We start from the raw sequence: 18,653 nt of genomic DNA on the forward strand, positions 1-18,653 counted from the left end.
AACAATTTCAGATAATTGGGACAGATGGAGCTATATCAAATAAAGAATCAATGTAACAGGATAAAATCTGACTATTCTAACCAAGATAGAGCAAAACAAGGGGGACCTAGCTACCTCCAGACACAAGTAAAGCGAAAAAGAATACGGACTGCATTTACCAGATTGAAAGATCAGTTACATACCAAAATAAAATGATACTCTCTTTGCAAAGACATTAGGATTTCTGAAAGTTTTGAGTATTACTTAGACTGGTAGAGTACAATGTCATGGTTTCATTGTTCTATTGGTGAAGTCTCCTGCCTGAAATGTGTCACAAAAACTAACCAAACTAACGTAAAAATTACAACGAACTACCCAGTTTTTGTGAAATTAAAAAAAAAAATAAAATGCAAGAGTTGTATAATATTTATTCAAATACAAAATCTTCTTCCTCTTATCCAACTCCGATTTAAGTTATATTCCTCCACAAAGCAGCATTCTTGACCTAACTGGTATCAACAAGGTGATTTAGTAGTTAATAGCATTGGAAGGGCTATGATGTTAAGACTACATATCTGGTTTCGAGCTTTATCTCAAATTAAAAATATTCAGAAAAATTAATTTTACTTCCTACAGAATCAGGCAAAATTTATCTTGCATGAACGTTGAGGGAAAGCTATAGATACCTCCATGTACAAATAGTCACAAACAAAAAAATAAATTAGCTTTTGTGTCATCACTTACAATTTAATTCTGATGAGACTAAATTGTTCCTTTCTGAATTCTTTCTGCTTTTAGATGTATTTTGTATTTTAACTGGTCACAAATAAAAAGTTCTTCCACTGAGTTGACAACAATACCAACAAAACTTCTCATAGTATTAAATCAGTCATAGAATCATAAAACGAAATTAAAAAAGTAATTTAGAGGTCTTGCAGTAAAAGGAGGCAACAAAGCTTGCCTACACATATATGCTCATGGTACTACCAGCATCTATCATATAGATCACTCAAGATTCAATTGCTTCCCCTGTCCTAGGAACCAGAGCTACAACTTGTAAAGTTTTTCTTTCTTTGAAGCACTAACCCTGTGAAAGCTGTTTTTACATCTTACACCCTCCTTTGCTCCCATTCATTAGAAGCTCTTGTCTGCTTGTAAGTTTTTATGTGTCTTTCAGGGCATTTCACCAGTAGGTTGACAATTCCTGATCCTTTACAACCATCAGCTAAGAGATGCCTAACAACCTATTTCTCCACACTTACAACCTACTTCCATACTTCAGTGAAGTCCTTCTGTTATAATACAGAAATGAGACTCAAACACTTTCCACAAAAATAGAGACTCTAAAATACTACATTGGAAAAAAATGCCTTAATCATTTTGTAGAAAAGGCTTTCTTTAACTGCCTTAGCAGAAAGCCAGAGTGATATAGTCCCAAACTCAAAATGCTAAACATCTACAACTGAAACAGCAAAGCAGAGAAATGCTAATAAAGATTATAAGGAAACGACAAGACATACTAGCCATCATAGTAGGTAGAAATCTCAGTGCAGTGAACATAAGAATTATTTTTTTTCTTCTCCTCCCTGTTTCAGGGAGCTATTTTTCTGTTTGCTGGTTTTTTTTACTGTAGAACAAACAACAGGAGAATAAAAATAAATAACTAGAAAATAAATGGCGGCTTTGTGAGGCACTCAGATAAGACTGTCTTGGACAATTCAATAAGGAGCTAATGGAAATCAACACTCTGTATGAACTGTCAGCGTGAGTCCTGAAGGAAAGATTTCAAAGAGAGTAAGCAGCAATAGGACCTAACGGGCCTTGAAAACTAAAGACAAAAAAGTGTCATGTTTAAGTGAGACTCAATGGAGGAAAGAAAAACATGTGGGAACATAATTCAGACAAGACCGTGACAACGATCCATGTTTAAAACAGAGAAGTACAAGATGACTCCCCTTACCAACCAGTTCCAATGAAGACACGAGACAATAACCAGCTCAAGAATTTAAGCTGTACAAAAAAAGCGGTACCAAAGCTATTATACAAGACAGTGTTATGAAAAGATCTCAGTATAGCCCGGTTAAACAACTTAGAACAAAACACCAAAAAAACCCCAAAACAAACAAAAAACCACACAACCCCAACAGACTTCTCGTTTACATTGTCTGGTAACTGTCCTTTAAAAAGTTTTCTCTTAAAGTAATCAAAAATATACTTTCAAACCTTTACCAAAGTTTTAAAAACTGATGCAAACATTGATCTTTTAAAACTACCAAAATGAATCAAAATCAACAGCAACTGTTTTGATCTTTTGAAGTCCTTTTTTGTTTCAGCACAGCCCTTGCTTTTAAACCAGTGGAAAGCTCTACAATTCCTGTTCTGCTAGTCTTGCAGGCTATTTCTTCATTTTTTCACAAGATGAGTAAGCCCACAAGATACAAATCTTATTTTAGTAAGGATTTCTTGGGACAGGAGGTATGCAAAAAATTACAGAAATAAATTACAAAAGAAACAAAACAGTGCCTGTTAACCAGGATAAACCATAGGAGTGGAAAAGGCAACCTCCTGGGTATGGTATCATGCCATGTAATTTTCCTGTCCTAATGTAGGAAATCCAGCCTGGGTGAGATTGATGCAGTGTAAGAACTCTCAGAAGTCATGGCTCTGGGTCAAGTCAATGAAACTTGATATGCATTGGTTATTCAGATATAAGTTGAAGAAAGAAAATAATATATGCAGGCAGGACCCCACAGATTTTGAAATTCTATTATTAACAATTATTAATTGCCCTCCTGAATATAACAGAATGATGATGAGTAACTGTACAGATACACCAACTGTTTCTTGCTGATCATCAAGAAATGTCGGCCTCAGTAGAGATTTCGAACACAGATGTGTGAGTCACTAGCTAGACAGTCTGATAATAAAATAATAGGAGAGAATAGTAGGAAATATTATGCTTGTGAGAAAAATCTGATTTGATTTTAACATATGCTGTTACTTCAATGACAACCAGAGATTAAACTAAAAAGAAGGTGCATAATGAAGAGAGGTAGAAAGATTTTGTGCAGGAGTAGAACTCAGGAGTACCCTTTCCCATACTTGGCATAAAGGGAAAGAAGAGAGAAAAAAAAAAAGGTTTAGATATTAAGCAGAGGAGGAGAGAGGTACCTTAAATAAAAAAAGGTTTTGCTGAACTGTCTTAAATGGGAAAGTATTTTGAAGATTTTCAATCAAACAACCACTTTGAGCCAAGTCTTGATCCCTTACAAGCCGTCTAAATTGCAATGATGATCGTCAAACCACAGACTAGGAACCGTGGAATCCAAAGAGCTTCTGCTAATTATACGAAATTGATTCCCCAGTTACGGGAAGCCAACATTAAAAGTACTTGTGAATTTTACTTTTAAGTGCAGCATAAGGGGCACAGACACATACTAAAGTCTTTAAAGCAAATTTCAAGTTCTCCAGATTGCGAAGACATTTACTAGAGAGCAAGCTACTACACAACATTAAAAACAAGAAAATAAAAGCATCATCATAGTGATTTAATTTGCAACAGACCTCTAGCTACAGTTTGACTTTTAAAACGTTCAATCAATATCTAGAATTGACAGAAGAAAGATCTGCATTGTACTGATTCATACTTAATTGGTTCGAGCTTGGCTCTGCTCATTCACAGAGCCGTCAGAAACACGACAAAAAAAGCTTCTGATAGGTGAATACTACTGAAATCGCTATCTTTTTGTTGGAGACACAGCTCTCTCAAACAGTACAAGATTGTGTGCCTGTGGCCAAAAGACAGATAAATAAACTTATTATTACCTGATTAACACACTCTTGATCAAACAAAATTAAAAACAGAATGCAGAACAAATTGATTTATGTGCATCTAAATGAACCAGTAAATCATAGAATCATAGAATGGCATAGGCTGGAAGGGACCTCAGAGATCATCCAATCCAACCTCCCTGTCATGGGCAGGGACGCCTCTCAACTAGACCAGGCTACTCAAGGCTCCATCCAACCTGGCCTTGAACACCTCCACGGAAGGGGCATCCACAACTTCTCTGGGCAATTTATTCCAAAGTCTTACCACCCTCGTACTGAAGAATTTCTTCCTAAGATCTAATCTAAATCTGTTCTCCTTCAACTTAAACCCATTTCTCCTTGTCCTATCAGTGGACACTCTTGTAAAAAGTCCCTCCCCAGCCTTCCTGTAGGTTCCCTTCAGGTATTGGAAGGCAGCTATTAGGTCCCTCCGAAGTCTTCTCTTTTCAAGGCTGAACAATCCCAGCTCCCGCAACCTGTCCTCGTAGCAGAGGTGCTCCAGCCTCTGGATCATCTTTGTGGCCCTCCTCTGAACACGCTCCAACAAATCCATGTCTCTCTTATGGTGCAGACACCAGAACTGGACACAGTATTCGAGGTGGGGTCTCACAAGAGTGGAGTAGAGGGAGAGAATCACCTCTCTTGACCTGCTGAGCACGCTTCTCTTGATACATCCCAGGATGCGGTTGGCCTTCTGGGCCGCATGAGCGCACTGCCGGCTCATAGAATCATAGAATGGTTAGGGCTGGAAGGGACCTTCAAAGGTCATCTAGTCCAACCCCCCTGCAAGGAACAGGGATATCTCCAACTAGATCAGGTTGCTCAGGGCCTTGTCATGTTGAGCTTCTCATCTATAAACACCTCCAAATCAGTAAATGCCTGGCATCTAAACATATGCATAGATCATATGGATGGCTCAGGCTTATTATGCTGCATGTAACTTTTAGACTGAAAATTCAGAGTTTTAATCTTAATTAGAAACGGAGTGCTGATTTTGAGCACTCCAAATCAGTAAGATATAAAGGCACCCTCTTGGAGCAATCACACACAACTGACATGAATTTAAAAGTAATTTGTAGATAACGTTCAAATTTTTTTTCCATAATCTTGAGGGCCCAACCTTTATATAGTTCTCACCACTGTTGTCTAGTCACAATCTAAACAGGACAAAGCATTCCCAAAGTAAAACAAATTTACAAGGACCAAATTAAAGGAGGCTTTGTATTCAGCAACCATTTACACAGTTTAGATGTTTAAACTACTACGTTGTCAGCTGAAGAGTCAAAGCAGTCAACAACTCTACCAGAAGATCTTACCAACAGTTGCAGAAAATGTTAAGAGGTAAATGTATGGATCTATGAACATATACACGTTTGAAACAAGCTTCAACGCACTATCACTTAAAACTGGATCTACACTAATATTGTTCCAGTCTACATTACTGACTGAATCGTGTTCTGTAGCTGAGAAGGATTGGCAAGAAAACACTGAGTGGAAAGAACAATGCACTGAGTGCCATGGAGAGAGGTAAATGTTTTTTTGGTCAGAGCGCAGTAAAGCTACATGTTTTCATCATGTTCAAAATAAGCATAAACATATATACACTTTTATAAACTACTGTAGGAAACTCGAGTCATTGGTATTTTGCCTCTAGAGATTAATTCATGCTAAAAAGTAAAAAAAAAGTTACCTTTTAGCACAGAAGCAGTAATGCACATATATTGCACAAAAACACAGAAGGCTGGTTAGGAATGATTTTTTATAGAATCACTGAGGTTGGAAAAGACCTTTTAGATCAGAGAGTCCATTACCAGGTCGCCCAGCTCAGAAGCAATGCATATCACTCCATGCAACCGAACTTAAAAGTTTTCTGCCATATGAAACACTCCTACTTTGCAATTATATCACTACAAGGAAATACATAATGATTTTCCGTTATTTAACTGACAACCTTTCACTGGTAAATATACTTTTTCTTATACTGTTACTAGTGCTGACTATTAACCACATCTAAAAACAGGATTCTGGCCTAGACTGAATTTTCATCTTAATTCTTGTAAGAATTCTTTGAATTCTATTGAAGGAAAAAAAACCAACAAAACACACCACACAAGAAAAAACCCAGACATGCTTCAAAAGTCCCTTTGCTCTAAATAAACTCAAACCAGAAAGGAAAAATTCCTTTCTTAACAATCCAAAACATCAGGTAAGTACATGCTTATGCAATGTATATTCACTCCTTATCCAGTTCGATTTATGCCAGAAAATAAATCAAGGTTATAAGGCTCAAAGTAAGCTTTTAAAAGTTAGCTAAAATTTGTATCTTGTATGTATATATACACACATATACATAAACACACATATATGAAGTATACAGATGCATACACACATACACACCCTGAATGCCAGAAATTTTTAGTTTGCCAAGAATGCCAAAACTAGAAATCCTGAATTATTATCACTAAATCCTAAGGTGTCACGCCTTAAAAAGTCACAACATTTATTCTATAAAATGACCTGCCCTATCTGTCTTGAGCTTCAGACCATTTGATCTGTTTTAAATGAAGGAATCTCACGTTCAGAAAAATGTATTTCTCTAAGCCTTAATTGTTTGAAATAGGAATATTAGTGAGTCCTGATGACACCATGAAGAAGAAAGCACAGCATAAAGCAAGCTGTAAGATAAAACTCAGTCGTTTTTTATCCATCTGAAAAGCATCCCACTCTCATAGGCAGTTTGTAAGCACCACACGTTTTTATGAACTGCACATATGCATGCTACTTTTTTTAATATGCCTACAAAGAGGTACCAACTAAGGCTACTTTAGTCTGCCCAGGAGCACAACAAAAAAAAAAAAAAAAAAAAGAAAACAAACAAAAAAAACCACCCATCACCAAAAACCACAACTATCACACAAAACCAAAAACCACCAAAAAAAAAAAAGACACTGTTTTCGACTGCATTACTGATCAGAATGATGTCAAACGATACAGGAAAAAAGAGAGTAAAAACGTATTAAACTAATACAGGAAAACAATTTCAGAAGTGAGGGAAATAAAGATTCTTATAGCTTGATACTCTAGAAGTTTAAGTACACTTTTTTGTATGCTTACATGCAAAAATAAGCCGAGGCTCCAAAACTCTTGATTAAAATTGAAGAACTCTTCTCATGACCAGACTATTTGGAAGCCCTTTCAAGTCACATATGCACAGGCATTCCGCAAAAATATTCACCTTCTCCCCAGTCGTATTTATCAGTTTTTAATAAAATGATTTTATGTAACCACAATCTTTAAAAGGCTCACTAAATCCTTTCTGTGTGGGAATGGAAGTAATAAACCAAGCCAAGAGCATCTTAAGATACTTTGGATTTATTTTGGTTTTGCTTTTAAAATAAAGGGTATGTATGAGAAAGATTTGTAAGTTAGAAAGAACTGACGATTTCAGAATCAGTGTTCAGAAAGTTCTTCTTAATTAAGGCTGTAGGTATACAGAAAGCTTTGATTTGCTGCTTATGCCAAGCAACAAATATAATCCTCTAAGAAATATAAGAAACACTTAGTTTATCCAACGACAGGTTAAATAAATACACCTCATTAAAGATTAGGGTGTAGTTTTATTAGTTGTTTGAATAACCTCCATAATGACAAACATTCACATAATGCACAGGTATCACACACAGCCATGCTGGGTCCAGAAATCAAGCTGAGTCAGAATTTCAGCATCTTGAAATCGTGTTCAAGGAAAGCAAAAAGTACTCAGAGAAACAGTCTCCAGAAGAAAACAAAAAATATCAAAAAAAATTACTATGTGACCAGAATCCCTGCACTTATAAAAAAAGTAGAGTGGTACAAACACATGTAATTAGCAAGTGATAAAACTACAAAGGATATGCCAAATCATCCATCACTTGGAAATTTTTCAACCAGGCACGGATGTCTCACTGAAACATACTATTTAATTCACGCACAAACAGTTGGGATCACGTCAACAGTCACTGCACAAAATTGCGTGGCCCGAATCAGGCAAAAGAGCAACTAAAGAGGTCATGACAATCCCATACCACTCTTCTTTGGTCCCAGAGAAGGACTCAAAAACTTGTATTCAAACTCTAACTTACCAGAAAGATTGCTGAACAGAAGCAATCTGGTAAATTTCATTTTTATTTACTCAAGATAAATATTTGTCACCCTGCTGTAACTAAGAATTTTGACAAAGTAGTAGTTTATTCTTTAACCCTAACAAAACCCCACACGACTGTATCAACCAGCTAAATCACCAACATAATATCAACCAAATTTAATTATCTATTTGAAACTCTCTTCCCCCTCACAAATGGCCACCACTCAAACTTTTCTCCATTCTCAAGCTGCTTTGATTTTAGTCAGATAGTCTGTACACAAGTCTCTCTACTTTGCATGAGGTTGTTTTGTTTTGTTTTAAAGAGGGGAAGGTTTTATTGCAGTACAGCACAGTCCAAAAGATTCACGCCTGTTTTTATTACAACATCTAAGAATGCTTGGCTCGTGCATGCTTTCCAAACAACAACCACCGCCACCACAAAAACCCATAACTCCAAGCCTGAAACTAAGCAAAGATAATGAAATGGCAAGATAAACTCTGATGGATCAATAAATTCTTCTGCACAACTCACATGAAGTATTAAATTTAAAAACAATTACAAATGATCTTAGAAGTTAATGCAATCTTTTACAGCAATCTAAATGTGTTTATCACCTATTAACTCTAGAGAACTTTAAGAATGAAAAATAAATTTAAAGACCAAGTCAGATAACTTAGTGTATCTCTCCAACAAGAGAACCACTTGCAGATTTTTATACAAGGGACCTATTAGACCATGTACTAAGCTTTATGGTGAATTTGACAACACTGGCAAACTATTTCACCTCTATGCCAACTTTTAACTTTCCCCCCCCCTCCCTGCCCCGTGCCTTCTCATACCTTTCCAAAATTGCTGTATTTAGTAATGCTCAAATCCCTGAAAACCCAAGCTAAAGTACACGGTAGCTCAGCCCCTCTCCAAGACTGGCATTGCTTACAGAGGCAATCTGCATGAATTCTGGGTGCCTTCACTGCGTGAGAGGAGAGTGTTCGGCGAGTCTGGCTGGCAGTATAACTCTGTTACAAGGACATCTGGGGATTACGGTGCCTGGCAAAACTGCAGGTGTAACGTAGGGATTAGGAAGGAAGGAGATAATTCACTGGAGGGGTGCTACTAACCTTACACATGTGAGCAGACAGAGGAGGGCACAGTTCCACTTGTAACTCGACAAGAAGGCACTAAGGTAACACACCTCGTCTTTGAGACCCAGGCTAGTACATCGGCTTGTACTGTACCGCATGCCACTGCTCCAGAATGGTGCTGCACTGAGCCAGGCAATTATACCTTCCTAAATACATTCCACTGCAGGAACACTGTGTCCGCAAGGCAGCGTTGCCATGTTTAATTACTACCACACTACCCACTTCTAATTCTCTTCTAAATCTGGCTTTTTTTTTTGGTGCCCAAACTTAAACCACTTCCTAAAGCTACTAAACTGGCACAGTGACACCTAATGTAAAGGGGAAACAAGATGAAGTCTAAAAAAATCCCAATATTTATAACAAAACAAATTGTATCTCAAGAGAGTTACACATAACATATATAGCAAAATAAAAAGTATGATAATTCAATGACCTGGATGAGGGGATTGAATGTACCCTCAGTAAATTTGCGGACGACACCAAGCTGGGAGGCTGTGTCGACCTGCTTGAGGGTAGGGAGGCCCTTCAGAGGGATTTGAACAGACTGGATCGTTGGGCTGAGGCCAATGGCATGAGCTTTAATAAGGCCAAGTGCAGAGTCCTTCACTTGGGGTGTAAAAACCCCAAGCATCGCTATAGGCTCGGGGAAGAGTGGCTGGAGAGCTGCCTGGCGGAGAAGGACCTGGGGGTGTTGGTTGACTACCGGCTTGATATGAGCCAGCAGTGTGCCCAGGTGGCCAAAAAGCCAATGGGATACTGGCACGTATCAAGAATAGTGTAACCAGCAGGAATAGGGAAGTGATCCTGCCCCTGTACTCGGCACTGGTGAGGCCATACCTGGAATATTGTGTCCAGTTTTGGGCCCCTCGCTTCAAGAGAGATATTGAGCTCCTGGAGCGAGTCCAGAGAAGGGCGACTAAACTGGTCAAGGGGCTGGAAAATAAAACTTATGGGGAGCCGCTAAGGGAGTTGGGGCTGTTTAGCCTGGAGAAGAGGAGGCTGAGGGGAGACCTGATTACAGCCTACAAATACTTGAGAAGGGATGGTGGGAGGTAGGGGAAGGGCTCTTTACATTAGTGATGGATGATAGGACAAGAGGAAATGGCTATAAGCTTAGTCAGGGGAGGTTCAGGTTGGATGTTAGAAAGAATTTCTTCTCTGAAAGGGTTGTCAGCCACTGGAATAGGCTGCCCAGGGAGGTGGTTGAGTCCCCATCCCTGGATGTGTTTAAGAATAGGGTGGATGAACTGCTTAGGGATATGGTTTAATGGGGATTAGGGACGGTTGGACTGGATGATCTCTAAGGTCTTTTCCAACCTAGAAATCTATGAAAGAATTAAATTGTATTTCAGTAATTCATAAGCAAACAAATTACACCAGAATTATTCAAAACTCAACACTACAGACCAAAGAGCTTCAGATTAGACTTGCACATCAAAGAAAACTAACATGCTAAAATAACTGCAAGACATCTCAACTAAAGTAGTGGCAGTAGGTGTATAAATGAGACATTGCTTTTATTCTAATTCACAATTACAAATACAGTAATCTCAGTCATAGGGGTTTTTTGGGGGGGAACTGTAATTTTCTCTGCCATTCAGTTTAAAAAATGTAAAAAGTAAATTCAAGAAAAAATGAAAGACGAAACAAAAGGAGTAAAAGCATATTAGTAAAAATGAAATAAACACATACCACACCAGGTACTACCTTAAATTATAAGCAGAAAGGTAACCAAACTCAGTTTCTTTTCTTGGCTGAAGATGTCAGTAAAAGTTCAAGATCTGTAGCTGCCAAAAGCAACTATAGATGGTTCAGCCTCCTCCATTCTCATAAAACCACCTTCTAGCTTTTTCCTCTTCCTTCCAAAGGGACTGAGCTTTTGTATTCTTACTCTTGAGAGAACTTATGTCCATTCTCTACTCTATTCCACTGTACCATATATTTTTTCCTGTAAATCCAATTGTTCCTATCTAGGGGCTAAAAATGCAGGTAGTAAGAGCAAAGGCCCCCAGAATGAAGCTACTCAGACTTTTACTGCATGAGTATCTGCTAACTTTCTATATGGAGATGAGTGGCTTGGTGGACCAGTGACAGCAGCGAATGTCATCTACCCTGACTTACACAAGGCCTGCAGCGTGTCCCGTAGTGTCCTTTAACCAGATTGGTAGCATATGGACTAGGTAAGTAGACAGTAAGGATGGAAAAAAACTAGCTGGACCACCAGGCTGAAAATGTTGTAGTGAGTGGTAGAAAGTCCAGCTGACAGCTGGTTACTACGGGCATCGTCAAAGTGCTGACACTGCAGCCAACAGCTGAATATGTCTTCATTAACAATCTGAACAACGTTAACCAAATGCATTTTCAGCAAGTCTGCAGATTATACTAAACCAGATTTGTTCACTCTTAAGGTATGACAACTAAAGGGAGAAATCCTACTGCTGTCTTCAATTACTTAATGAAAAGATATATAAATAAGACAAAGCCAGGCTTCTTTCAGAGAAGCACAGTGATAGAAGACAAGAGGCAGTAGACAATAAGTTTCAAGAAGAGAAAGCCCAATTAGATGACAGGAAAAAAAAAAATTATCACCATGACAGTGGTCAAACACTGAAACAGACACCCAGAGAGGTTGTGGAATCTCCCTCCTTGGATATTCTGGAGTACTGTTAGGAAAAAGTCAGAAAACTACCGCTTTCACAACATTTCTATCCTCTTCTACAGGACAAGCTAATAAATAAAAGTTACGGAAATTACTGAGAATCATGGTACCTGAACATTAGTAAGTTAAAAACCTAAATAAGGAATATTTTGCAGTGTATTTTCTTCCTTGTTTCTTTTTTGGAGTTAAGATTGTTAAAATGTCGTTAAACTACATAGAGTTTGTTCCAGAATTCGTCTGGTAAAGGTCTCAGTAGCACATGACAGTCCTACCGCACTCATCTGTTCTGAAAAGTAGATGCAAGTCCTCACTCTGCATTTGCCTGCTGTGCAGTGCTGCATGTACTATGAACTCATGTGTTTTTCTGGCTTCTTTGTGAAGTGTGTACTGGAGAATCTCTATTGTATTTGCTCCCTGAGTTGTGAGGTGAGAAAACATTTTCAGTACTACTTCTATGTAATCTTCTCTCTAGGTAGAGAACACCTTATTTTCAATATTTAAATGTCAAGTAAATCAAGTAAAAGAAACCGCACAGGATTATTATCTCTGCTATAGTTGGAAAAGCAGAGATTTGACAGTTAAATGACTTTCTCAAAGTCAGAGAACAAGAAACTGAATCAAGCACAGGAAATTAATACAAAAATTTCCAACTTCCAGTTTTTGTGCCGGCAGTGAGAAAGATAGACCACGCATTTGCCAATGAGAGAGAAAATACACATGTACATACAAAGTGTTTCTCCTACTGGAACACATACACTTTTTTTGGGATAGCTTCTAGTAATTTCTGGTCTGAAATGGCTGAGGGGAGCTGGACACAGTAAGAAAATAAAAATTCCTTCAGAACGCAATGTAAGAGCCCTTGTTTTACACTTACTAACTCCCTTTCATCACTGTGCTCTTTCTTTTCCATTTCTAGGTACATCATTGCCCCCCTCAATCCAAAAATAATTAGCTTGACTGCTAAACAGGAGATGACATGAGCACTTACATCCAACAAACCTTTCTCGAGCTTTAGCAAGCCTCTTCCTACATAAGCATTAGGGCAATTTAAAACAATATTTGAAATGTTTTTGCAATATTTAGCCAAACTCAACCATGACTTCTTCACATTTATTGAGGTAAGTTGGGGTAATTTTATTTTTAAATGCATGCAGCTCTAAATTGCAGACCTGACCACTGAGTCACTGTCTCCTTTCCAAACCCACTGTGGTTTCCCTGGGTAGACAAAACGGTCAAAGTTCCTCTGGCCAGCAGAAGAATAATTAATAAAAACTCTTCCAAAGTAGGAACAGACTGACTTTATATCGCATTATCAACTGATGTTCTAATTGGCAAGCCACAGCTCTGAGACTCTCACCTTTTCCAAGGCTCAGACACAAAGTAACAGAAGGAAAAATCAAAGGCAGTTCCCAAAGCAGTTCATGGGACAACCTTGCACAACACAGCTGTGATCAATCATGTCCTTTTGCAAGACAAAGGCTGAAGTGTTCGAGCAGGTGGGCTACTGGCAGGCAATCCACCTCGACAGAATACACAGATAAATGATATTTACTTTTTCTTACCTGATGTGCGTTGCCGGAAGGGACTCGTACTGTCGAGAAAGGAAGAGCTCCCTGTGCTTCAACTGATGTTTCTGTTTATCAGTCAAGTCAACCTCAATTGTAGTTTCAGACTCTTCTTCAACTTCTTCTGCAGAGAAGTAGAGCGTAGGTCGAAATTAACTCTGTTGCATAACACCATTGCAGCCATTTCACTTGACATCCCCTCCACCCCTTAGCAACCTCACTTAGTATTTCAAAGAAAAGATGAGTTTAACAAGACTACAGTTTATGTAACTTGACAGAATGTTAAGTATTTTGAATTCTATACCTTCTACTTAAACTCTTCAAAAAATTATGCTCCTCTCCTACTTGTACTACACATTGATGTCTTTCACACAGCTGTAACAATTCTGACAACATTACTCATTCTGTTTTCATCTTCTTTCATCTCTTTTTTTTCCTCTGAGGGTGTCTCTTGCTTGCTGACCAGTTCTGGTTTATATTTTCTGTTGCTGATATTGGTATTACTAAAACTTTGACAACAGTCCTAGGGAAAAGCATACTTTCTATGAACAGACATTTTCTAAGACACAATTGCAGTCTCAGACTGTCAAATTGCAGTTTAAGAAAACTGAGAAAGCCTACTGCCTTCCATTACGTTAACCTTATTAGATACCAACAACAAATACAGTTTATTTTCATATTTAAATAAGATTTACAATTATTTGTATTTTAAGAAAGCCAGAACTATTTAAAAGATAGAATCTAAAACAGCAAATTGTAAATTATATAGTTCTTTTCGAAGGATGTTTTCAGTTGAAAACTATCTTTTATAGCTATCTAATCCAAAATTCTCTAGTATTACCTCGTATATGATAAAACCAAAGAAATAATTCCCTTTTAAAGATTTAAACTGACTGTAAACTGAGGGCATAAAGGAAGAAATAAAAGCAGATACTAGAAAGCATCACATACAGAGTTAAAAAAGCAGTGTTCACAGTGGTTGCTAACATGTCATAAGATGACACACACTCTCTAAAACAGCTACCCTGGGATCTTCATGGCTAACAACTGCTTTCCCAGTGGATTCTCGCGACATGCAAAACTCTAATCTCTACTTTCCTCTAGGTTCCCCATAAGGACAAAAAGTATCTGTGAATGCAAAGATACGGACACTTTAATAACTTCTCTAAGATTTGGCAATTTTTTACCTGCTACATCATCCATCAGTTACAAAACCCAGTGTGCTTTATAAAATATGTCTCAGAAATTAAACAATGAAACCTCAGCATTAGATAGTATTTCACTTAACTACCTACAACAGATCACCTTATCCGCTCTTCCACCAATAACCACTTTTATGAATGACCTACAGACACTATCTCAAAATGAAGCCTGCGTGTGTCTTCATGGCAACCACGGTTCTCTCCAAATTCAACACTTTATTTTTTTTTTTAATCGTGTGTGTGTAGCTCATTCGATTTCTAATAGTTCTTTCCACAAGAGTGATAAAACAACACACACTGACAGAACCAACTTTTTCAAACCCAATTCCATCCACTTTAAGTCTATCTTCCTGTAGACTCCACAGCTACCTTCCTTGTTTTGTGGGGAGACAGAATAAGAAAAAAAAACATGAAAACAAGACACCTCCACCCAGTCTCATGTGACACCCCACAGCCTCACCTTACACATGTACAGGTTCAAGTCAGACCACAACTCAGTTCAGAATTATTCTGGCATCTATAATGCTAACAATAAATAAAGCTTAAAAACATGTGTGCAAAGTCAAAGCATTATTTAATTAAGCAAGTAATTAAAGAAAAAATAGACATTAATGTTAACAGGTTTATGTTTTAAGTAATTAATAGCTATGACTGTTTATTACAGTTAGTGACCATTACAAGCTACATTTGGTATTTCAAAGTTCAAACACTAATATTTCTTCTTAAAATACCAAGCTCTGCCAGTGGTTGCTTTATTGGTTTGAGGTTGCTTTTTTTAAAATTATTATTAAGTAAATGTACTGCTCGTAGCATTGTACAGGTCCAAAGTTTTCAGTTGGCTATTTATTTCCTCTCTCCTTCCTGAAAAATATCAAAGCAAGGTGATCTTGTGTTATAACCATCTGAGAACAGCTGACAAAAAGCAGTCTGTTAGAAAGCAATTTAGGCATCCAAACACAGGTGTATGGGGCCATTTTAAATTAACATATCCAAAACATCTGGCTGTAGGTATCACACAAAACTCAGGATAATATGTGCCATTTTAAAGTGGCTCCAGGTAGCCAGAGAGGTATTCCAGAGAGTTTAAAATAGCTTTAGACATCTATGTTCCAAGTATCTTAATAGCTCCCTCAGATTAAGAATTTAAATTAAAAAAATAATTTTAAAGAGCCCCAAAACTTTAATCACATATTTGTTGTACTGATCTTACATAAGCCAGAAAAGCGTTGATCCAAGAGCCTGAAGCTGAAATTAAATGTCTCTTATACGTCTTAAAACATTCCAAACCTAAATATGAAACAACGTAACTTTTTCTGTTGTATTTTTAGAAGTAAAACATGTATGTTTTACTGTGATGATCTGACAAGCTCAGCAAGTAGAACCAACCATAGCCAGACACAGAACAGTTCCACTCCTTACACAATATAATTTATCACCATGATAATTTTACAAGTAATAGTTTGCCCCAGCACTAATACAAACCTGTACCAGGGAAGGAAACACTGGAGAGCATGAAGAAGTGAAAAAACTAAACTTGCTTGATGGCAAATACAAACCCAATTTGCTTGAAGGCAATATGAAGAATTGTGCACCTGAACAAACCTTTGCAGAGCTGCTTTCGAACCAGGCTTTTGCACGGATCAGGGCTAACTCCTATGAAAAGTGGTGAACTTCCAGTGCTCTTAAAGATTTCTTCACCATTCTGACTAAGATTTACAGCACCTGTGAAATTTAATTTGCTATTCAAGGAGTCAAAAGGAGGGAATATTCATTCCTGTCAAAAGGAGTAAAATGGGAGGCACCTACAGGAAATCATGAAGTAGTACTAAGCTAAGCACATTTTCAGCACTTGGGAAGAGGAAAAAAGCAATGGCTCAGAGTGAGCAAATATTTTAATGGAGCAATATGGTGGTGACATACACAGGCCTCATCATTCCAAGATCAGAGAAAAAACAAAATTCAATTTGAAATTGTTCAGCTTAAAAATATGGTGAAACTCTTAGGTATGACTATGGAGATGAATACAATCAGTTTTTGAAAATGACACAATCTCCTTTAGGTCTTGGGTGAAGGTTAAGATAATGCTATTTTACAGCACTTTTCCTGGTTTACAAGAAATATTTCATTATTTAAAGAAAAAATCCTGGAGAGCAAAAGCAGGCATCTCCAGTGAGCTTTTAAAGCTTTAAGTCTATTTATTATACATGGACTTTCTAATCAGAAATTGTAAATACTTACTTTGATCCTAAAAAACAGAGGGTTCTAGTGATAGTTTCACTGGCAGTACTGTAGACTTACCCTTTCTCTTTTCGCTCTGATGCAAATAGGACCTAATCAAGCGATGGATACCGGGAAGAAAACTGTAATTCTTACTCATTTTACATATGCATTAGCACTTTTAAAAATGTGATGAACTGGTTCTTTTCTTTTTTCCTCTTTCATTTAATCTGTGGGATTCACTGTTATAAAAAGGTGTTGCTAGAGTGTGAGAAGAAGAAACAACTGTCCATGCCACCTAAACTTTGTATACAGTGCCTTTGTTTATAGTTAAACAATGTGATGACTCAAGCTTGCCACTAGAAAGAACTGCTTGTTTTTACAACTAAAAACAAAATAAACTGAGGCCAAGTCTCTAAAAACACAATACACCCACTTAACATAAAATGGTTTAAAAACAACTAAAGAAAAATTCTGGAAGAGTTTAAAAGTTTAAATGGACTCAAAGCACTGTATAGTTAACCATCAGCTAGCAAAAGAGTTACATTCTTGTAACATGCTCCTCTTTCTTAACTAAGTCAAAATAACCCACCGTGTGCTCCCCTTGTCTGCTGCAACAGAAAGTAAGTAGGATTAGTTTAAACACTGAAGGCTATCTTCAGGGAGGAGGAGTAAGTCTTCAGTATTAAAAGGAGGAAGAAAGTCTTCCTCTATTGCCATCAAACTACCAACAGCGTTATTTTCAGCTAGGGGTTGGCTGGATCACAGAACCATGGAAACACAGAGTAATTCAGGCTCAGGAGGTCTCTAGTACAAGCTCCTCCTCAAAGTAGGCTCAGCTGTGAGGTCAGCCCAGCTTACTGAGCATTTTGTTCAGTTAGGTCTCAAAAACCTCCAAGGACAGAGACCACATAACCTCTTCCACAACCCAATCATGGTGAAAAAGCTTTTCCTTACATCTAATCCGAATCACTCCTGTTTCAATTCAGTTACTGCAAAGCGTTCAACTCTTATCTTCTCTATAGCCTCCCTCCCTATAGTCACTGGGAGTCCACCTCTTCCCCAAGCTCAATAGGTTCAACGCCCACAACCTCTCCTAGCAGGGCAACTGCCCATCACAGTAGCCTCTTGTTGAACTTGCTCCAGTTTATCAGCAACTTTTCTGTATTAGGGGCTTGAAACTGGATGCAGTACCTAGGTGTGACGGAATGAGTGCTGAATAATCAAGGGGTATAATTACTTGCCTCGATCTACTGGCTATGTGCCTGGTGATACCGTCCAGGATGCTGTAGGACAACTCTGTCGCCAGGGAGCTGCTGTCTGCCAGCACCCCCAGGGCCTTTTCTGCAGAGCCGCTCCCCCAAGCCCCCCTGTCTCCAGCTTGTATCTCTGCCAGGGGCTGCTCCTTCCCAAGTGTGAGACTTGGCATTTGTCCCTGCTGAGTATCTTCGGATTCTCGACAGACCATTCCTCCTGCTTTCTAAGAATCCCTGACTACCAGCCCTTCCCTCAAGCATACCACCCGGTCATCCCTCCAGTGTGCTGTCACCTGCAAACATGATGAGAGTGCACCACATTGCCTGCTCCAGTCACTGAAAGAGAGAGAGCATTGTATAGATCCCTGTAGGACTTCACCTACAGTGTGAACCCTTAACCACCACCTTCTGACTCAGACTGTGCAATTAGTGTCTTATTCACCTAGTTGTCCCTTAACCCAGATCAATTCCATTCCTCGTCCTGGAATGCCTACCAAAAATGCTAGTGCTGACACAAAAGATAGCAGGAATAAGAGACAAACTGAGAAGACATGATGGGAAAACCCAAGACCACTCCTCTGAACAGCAGCATGGACTGATGCTGAATTAAATCAGTAGTGTAACAAAAAACTGAGGTGCATGAAATTCCTACCTCTTAAACTTAATTGCTTCCAATTT

The 18,653-nt window shown here is 38.2% G+C and overlaps 1 protein-coding gene across 1 annotated transcript in view; it reads right to left on the reverse strand.

The window, feature by feature from the left end:
* The window catches only part of MTA3 (metastasis associated 1 family member 3), a 143,031-nt gene that overhangs the window by 106,539 nt on the left and 17,839 nt on the right, over positions 1-18,653 (reverse strand). The window contains exon 4 of the mRNA XM_086628920.1: positions 13,298-13,424. Within this exon, the coding sequence (XP_086485046.1) occupies positions 13,298-13,424 (127 nt within the window). The remainder of the gene's footprint in view (positions 1-13,297; positions 13,425-18,653) is intronic.

The sequence above is a fragment of the Tauraco erythrolophus genome, chromosome 2, assembly GCF_009769465.1.
Source record: "Tauraco erythrolophus isolate bTauEry1 chromosome 2, bTauEry1.pri, whole genome shotgun sequence".
Classification (NCBI taxonomy): domain Eukaryota; kingdom Metazoa; phylum Chordata; class Aves; order Musophagiformes; family Musophagidae; genus Tauraco; species Tauraco erythrolophus.